General features: G+C 40.0%; 1 protein-coding gene across 1 annotated transcript; it reads right to left on the reverse strand.

The window, feature by feature from the left end:
- Positions 1-516: 516 nt before the first annotated feature.
- Positions 517-1,467, reverse strand: LOC113178036 (vomeronasal type-1 receptor 94-like). Its single transcript, XM_026382517.2, has one exon. It carries the CDS (start codon positions 1,465-1,467, stop codon positions 517-519), a length of 951 nt encoding a protein of 316 aa, XP_026238302.1.
- Positions 1,468-7,266: the final 5,799 nt, after the last annotated feature.

Consider the following 7,266-nt stretch of genomic DNA (forward strand, 5'->3'; position numbering starts at 1 on the left):
TGCTTGTAGATGTTGAGTTGTTTTTAAGTTTAAATATTTAAATCATGGTTTTAGAAGCAGTGATGTGGAAATGACTATTTGACTCCCTGCATGTAAAATGTGTGTGTGGGCGCCTATGAGTGTGTATTGTGTGTGTGCAGGATCATGTGATATTTCATGGTAGAATATGTTTACAAATGTAGTTTGGGAAAATACAGATAATGGAGATGATGCAATATTTGAGAAGCATTGTAACTCTTGTGTATCTAAAAAGAGTTTGGAATAACCCAGGTTATGACAAGTGACATCCAAATCACAGGCCCCTATTAAGGATCCAGTGAGAAACATGAAATCCCTGCAATATCTCAGAGAGGCACATGTTTTGGCTTTCTTTGATGTAATTGTCATCCACGTATGTCTAAGAGTATGGTTTAACAGAGGAAGTGAGACTTTGCATTGCATTTAAACCAAAGACTCTACACACTCTGTCAAGATAAATCACTCCAAATTCAGCACAGTTTCTCACCTTAACAGAACTTATCCACCACTGGCTATTGAAATGTTTACTGTCTTCTCCCACATATATCTGAAAATACGAATTATATGTTTTTCAGTACAAATAAAAACCAAAGGGCTAAACGAGGCATCGATATGGGTCACGAGGATCTGGATACAGTAAAATATTGGATCATCCTTCAGTGTGATTCTTACATAGGAGACAACGCTGTCCAAGATGGACATGCCCACGAAGCAACTCATGAGCAGCAGGATTGTCTTGGTGGCCCTCAGTTCTGGGGATGACACTGGAGACAGGCTGGTGCTGTGGAGATACCGGGATTGCCTCTTGTGCCTGCACAGGAGAGCCACCATGTATCCATTGGAGAGGGCCATTATTCCTATAAAGGAGACTTCCCTGAAGGTCAGCAGGATGGACAAGCTGTGCCGGAGGAAGAAGGTCATGGGAATGAAGGAGCAGGATTCTGTGATGTACATAAAGTTGTCCGAGTTCCAATTGGAGGTAGTAGCAATGGAGAAGAGGTGGCTACTGAAGGATGAATAGATGACCCACAGGAAGAGACGGAAACACAGGTTGTGATGTGAGGATTTATGTTTGAACCTTGCCAAGCAGGAGCCCCTGGGGCTGAGGGTGATGGCTTGCAGGACACTCAGCAGGCAGGTGGCACAGATGGAGAAGCCCCTCATCAACCTGTACAGGTAGATAAGCAATTTACACATCAGGTCATCCCACCTTCCCCCCTGAGGAATAAAAATATCGGCAGCTATGAAGCCATTGATGAGCAGAATTATCAGGTGGATTACGACCAGGAGACCAATAGGCTGGTCAGTGGGCTTAGGTCTGTGCCCAGTAATGTGCAAGGAGATGTGGACCGGAAGAAGAAGGGCATTGGCCATGGCCCCAGCGCCAGTCACGGTGTACATGGTGTTTCTTATGTGAATGTTACTGTACAGTCTGTTGGCTTTGTTCATCTTATGGGGGAAAGAAAAATATTGTGACCACAGTAACACACAAAAATACTTTTTTTTCTTTGCAAATCTGACCTCCTTCATCAATCTCAAATGAACACCACTTCCATGAGGAAAAAAAGAAGATTCATCCAACTGTATTTTTATTCGACATGAAAACTCAGTTCTGGTGCCAGGCACAGTTGTGTCCACCTGAAATCCCAGTGACCCAAGATGCTGAGGCAGGATGATCACAAGGGTGAAGTCAGTCTGGGTGTCTTAGTGAGACCCTATTTCAAAACACAGAGTCAATAAGACCAGGTGTAACTTGGTGCTGGTGCACTTACCCACCAAGCAGCCCCCAGCACAAAATTAAAAAAAAATCAAACTATGTTCTATTCACACCCTGGAGAAGGCATCTCCACACACCGCCTGATCTCAGTACCTTCCAGTCTCACTGGGACCTCCACAGCGGCATACATATTGATACTTCAGTTTTCTTGTACATTAAGAATTGTCAGCCAGGTGCCGTGATGCACTCATGTAATCCCAGTGGCTCTGGAGGCTGAGATGGGACAACAGCAAGTTCAATGCTGATGTCACCAAGTTAGCAAGGACCTCAGCAACTTCCTGAGACCCTGTTTCTCAAAATTAAAAATAAAAACTGCCAGGGTTTTTTTAAAATGGTGTCATGTCACGGCTCAAAAGAATATATTTGCTTCCTATTACCTCATGTCTGAGGTTGTCTGGGGCAAGACAGAAACTTACTTGATTTTCCTTTTCCTGATCTTGTTGGTCAGTTGCACAATAGGAGATCTACAAATTGGGCCAAATTTCAAGGGGGTTGATTGCAAGAAACTGGAAGTGAGACCCTCCCAAAGATGAGTGTCCACAGACTAGAACTGCACAGAGTTACTTCATGTTAGCACCATGTTAACTCTTGTTTATTTCCCACCAGACCAAATGTGTGTAATATATGAACAAGAAAATGTTGGTGTGAACTCTGATGTCAAGCTGGTTGAAGTTGCGAGTTGGAGCTGCCATTTACCATAACTTCTTCTTAAGCACCCTGGGATGCTGAGGTCCAGTCATCTCAGCTGTCCACAAAAAGAGTGCTGTTATGTGAATCCTGCAGAGACTATATGGGAAAAAGTATAATGTGCGTACCAACCTTGGAAGTGTTCGTGGCACATAATGAGCTCACCAGAAATGTTGGCTTCTGATTTTATTATTCTACAGTTTTTTATGCACATGACTTGGGAGAATCAATGCAGTTCTTTTAATAACATATCAGCTGTGTCCCTGCCTGAAAAGAAAGTGTAGAAAGAAATTACCACAGGACGTGGGGGTGCATGCCTGTAATCCCAACAGGTCAGGTGGCTGAGGCAGGAGGATGTGAGTTCAAGGCCAGCCTCAGCAACTTATACAGTCTCGGAGCAATCAGCAAGACCCTGTGTCTAAATAAAATATAAAAATAGGGTGGAGATGTGGCTCAGTGGTTAATTCCTCCTGTGTTCAAACTCCAGTTTAAAAAAAATAGAAAAAACCAACATAGTAGAACATTTGCACAATCCTATCTGAGGACTTGAAATTTTATATCTGTCTTGGAATCCTCTGAGGTGGTTATACATGTCACATTGTTGTGCATCCTCTGGCCAGAATAACTAGTCTACGTTAGAACATTCTGGAAAAATTACCAAGAGCATAGTTATTTTTTCCTTTAAGACTTTACAATCAGAGTAGTAAATAGAACTACATTTAAAACAGACTTGGTGCTGTTTTAAAACACAGTTGGTGTTTCAAGGTTTTAATTAAAGGACAGGTGTCCAGCCCATTCCTGAAAGATGAGCTCTAAGATGTTATCTCTATTACAAGTTCAAGGTGACATTTTTTTCTGGAATCAAATGCCCAAGACTGAAATTTATGCTCAAAGATTTGTTGAATGATCTACTGGAACAATATTTCTTGGAGAGTGTGTGCAATGCTTTTTAGGTTTCATACATGAGTAAGAACATGCAGTGTTTCTCTAAAAGAGAAATTCTCTACACCATTATGCAAAAAGTTCTTCTTTTCCCAGATGTGGTGATCAGGAAAAATAAAATTTTATTCTTTCACTTATTCAATATATTCAGGTTTGCTACCATGACAAGCCCAGAAATGACACTGGGAAGATCTTCCACAAGGTACACATCTTTATGCATAAAATTACATACATCTGTTCTTATACATCTGTGTTATGTAGGTAACACAGTTACTGATTAAGCTTTAAAGAAAAACTTAAACATCTATGTTTAACTATAATCGTTTATATACAACATTTTAAAATAAAAATTTTAAATTTTAGTTCTAAAATTGCGTTTTCTTATACCATTTGTGGTCAATGGAGACTTTGCTCTTCTTGTGTTTAATTGATATTAAAACATGTGCAAGGCAAGCACACAGCATTGTAAAACATTAAATAACATGTTTAAATCACCTGCAAATAAGAGCATTCGAGGAATGATTTTCAGTCTTACTTCAAAATATATAGTTGTGCAAACATGAAAGTTTTGTTCAAAATTCTAGAAAAATTAGGGATAACAGGTTCATACCTCAACATTGTAAAAGCAATCTATGATAAGCCACAGGCCAGCATCATGCTGGATGGAGAAAAATTGAAGGCATTCCCTCTAAGATCTGGAACAAGACAGGGATGCCCTCTCTCACCACTTCTGTTCAACATAGTTCTCGAAACACTGGCCAGAGCAATTAGACAGACGAAAGAAATTAAAGGCATAAAAATAGGAAAAGAAGAACTTAAATTATCACTATTTGCAGATGATATGATTCTATACCTAGCAGACCCAAAAGGGTCTACAAAGAAACTATTAGAGATAATAAATGAATTCAGCAAAGTGGCAGGTTATAAAATCAACACGCATAAATCAAAGGCATTCCTGTATATCAGCCACAAATCCTCTGAAATGGAAACGAGGACAACCACGCCGTTCACAATATCCTCAAAAAGAATAAAATACTTGGGAATCAACCTAACAAAAGAGGTGAAAGACTTATACAATGAAAACTACAGAACCCTAAAAAGAGAAATTGAAGAAGACCTTAGAAGATGGAAAAACATACCCTGTTCATGGATAGGCAGAACTAGCATCATCAAAATGGCAATATTACCAAAAGTTCTCTATAGGTTTAATGCAATGCCAATCAAAATCCCAATGGCATTTCTTGTAGAAATGGAGAAAGCAATCATGAAATTCATATGGAAGAATAAAAGACCCAGAATAGCAAAAACAATACTAAGCAGGAAGTGTGAATCAGGTGGTATAGCGATTCCAGATCTCAAACTATACTACAGAGCAATAGTAACAAAAACAGCATGGTACTGGTACCAAAACAGGCGGGTGGACCAATGGTACAGAATAGAGGACACAGAAACCAACCCACAAAACTACAACTTTCTTATATTTGATAAAGGGGCTAAAAGCATGCAATGGAGGAAGGATAGCATCTTCAACAAATGGTGCTGGGAAAACTGGAAATCCACATGCAACAAAATGAATCTGAATCCCTTTCTCTCGCCAAGCACAAAAGTTAACTCAAAATGGATCAAGGAGCTTGATATCAAATCAGAGACACGGCATCTGATAGAAGAAAAAGTTGGCTACGCCCTAAATGCTGTGGGGTCGGGCTCCAAATTCCTCAATAGGACACCCATAGCACAAGAGTTAACATCTAGAATCAACAAATGGGACTTACTTAAACTAAAAAGTTTTTTTCTCAGCAAAAGAAACAATAAGAGAGGTAAATAGGGAGCCTACATCATGGGAACAAGTCTTTACTCCTCACACTTCAGATAGAGCCCTAATATCCAGAATATATAAAGAACTCAGAAAATTAGACAATAAGATAACAAATAACCCAATCAACAAATGGGCCAATGACTTGAATAGACACTTCTCAGAGGAGGACATACAATCAATCAATAAGTACATGAAAAAATGCTCACCATCTCTAGCAGTCAGAGAAATGCAAATCAAAACCACCCTAAGATACCATCTCACTCCAGTAAGATTGGCAGCCATTATGAAGTTGAACAACAATAAGTGCTGGCGAGGATGTGGAGAAAAGGGTACACTTGTACATTGTTGGTGGGACTGCAAATTGGTGCAGCCAATTTGGAAAGCAGTATGGAGATTTCTCGGAAAGCTGGGAATGGAACCACCATTTGACCCAGCCATTCCCCTTCTCGGTCTATTCCCTAAAGACCTAAAAAGAGCATGCTACAGGGACACTGCTACATCGATGTTCATAGCAGCACAATTCACAATAGCAAGACTGTGGAATCAACCTAGATGCCCTTCAATAGACGAATGGATTAAAAAAATGTGGCATTTATACACAATGGAGTATTACTCTGCATTAAAAAATGACAAAATCATAGAATTTGGTGGGAAATGGATGGCATTAGAGCAGATTATGCTAAGCGAAGCTAGCCAGGCCCTTAAAAACAAATGCCAAATGTCTCCTTTGATATAAGGAGAGTAACTAAGAACAGACTAGGGAAGAAGAGCACGAGAAGAAGACCAACATTAAACAAGGATGAGAGGTGGGAGGGAAAGGGAGAGAGAAGGGAAATTGCATGGAAATGGAAGGAGACCCTCAGGGTTATACAAAATTACATACAAGAGGAAGTGAGGGGAAAGGGAAAAACAGTGCAAGGGGGAGGAATGAATTACAGTAGTGGGGGTAGAGAGAGAAGAGGGGAGGGGAGGGGAGGGGAGGGGGGATAGTAGAGGATAGGAAAGGCAGCAGAATACAACAGACATGAGTTTATCAATATGTAAAGCAATGAAGTGTAACTGATGTGATTCTGCAAGCTGTATACGGGGTAAAATGGGAGCTCATAACCCGCTTGAATCAAAATGTGAAATATGATATATCAAGAACTATGTAATGTTTTGAACAACCAACATTAAAAAAATAAATTAAAAAAAAGACCACATCATATTTCAATAATAGAGTTGAAAATGACATTTTCCAGATATGAAAACCTGGATGTATTCATCCACAGGGTATACACAAATAGAATACGTCCAGGATCCAGATAAATAAAAACAGAAGTTGTCCAGGATTCAGATAAATGAGAAATGATGGGAACCTGGACTTGCAGATTGAAAGGAAGAATCAAATGCATGATAAGTGCCCAGGAGAACCCAAGACACTATGTTTGACCTGAGTGGCAAAGATTGGCAGCAGATATGTGTCCATCCATCTCTTCTGCTCAGATCCCATTCTTTATTGGACTTTGCTTACAAAACACAAGTACAACGGTGCTATTTATCAGAATTTCTCGAGGGCCGTGACAGGCACCCAACCAGGCACAGGGCACCTTCCACAGTCATGGTGACCTTTCCTTTCACATCACCGCCCTCCTGACTGCTGTGACAGGACACCTTGTGGTGGCTCTAATTGGCATTTCCTTGAGAATTGATGTATGTTGAGCATCTTTTCTTTGCTTGTTGGCCACATAAGTGTTTTTGCTTAGGTGAGATATCTATTCATATCTTGTGCTGTTTTTAATGAGGTTATTATTTTTTTACTAAGTTCTGAGTTTTAATAAAGGTTAATTTTTTGTGTGTGTGTGGTGCTGGGGACTGAACCCAGGGCCTTGTGCTTGCAAGGCAAACACTCTAACAACTGAGCTTCATCCCCAGCACCAAACGTTGAAAATCAACCTCTTTCCTGATATATGATCTGAAAATGTAGTCTTCATCCTGTATGTTGTCTGTACAAAAGATTTTGAGTTCCATGTCATCATATTGCTGA

Source organism: Urocitellus parryii, chromosome 2, assembly GCF_045843805.1.
Source record: "Urocitellus parryii isolate mUroPar1 chromosome 2, mUroPar1.hap1, whole genome shotgun sequence".
Taxonomy (NCBI): domain Eukaryota; kingdom Metazoa; phylum Chordata; class Mammalia; order Rodentia; family Sciuridae; genus Urocitellus; species Urocitellus parryii.

Excerpts from the sequence above, each read along its gene's own strand:
- LOC113178036 (XM_026382517.2), bottom strand. The coding sequence starts at position 1,467 with ATGAACAAAGCCAACAGACTGTACAGTAACATTCACATAAGAAACACC.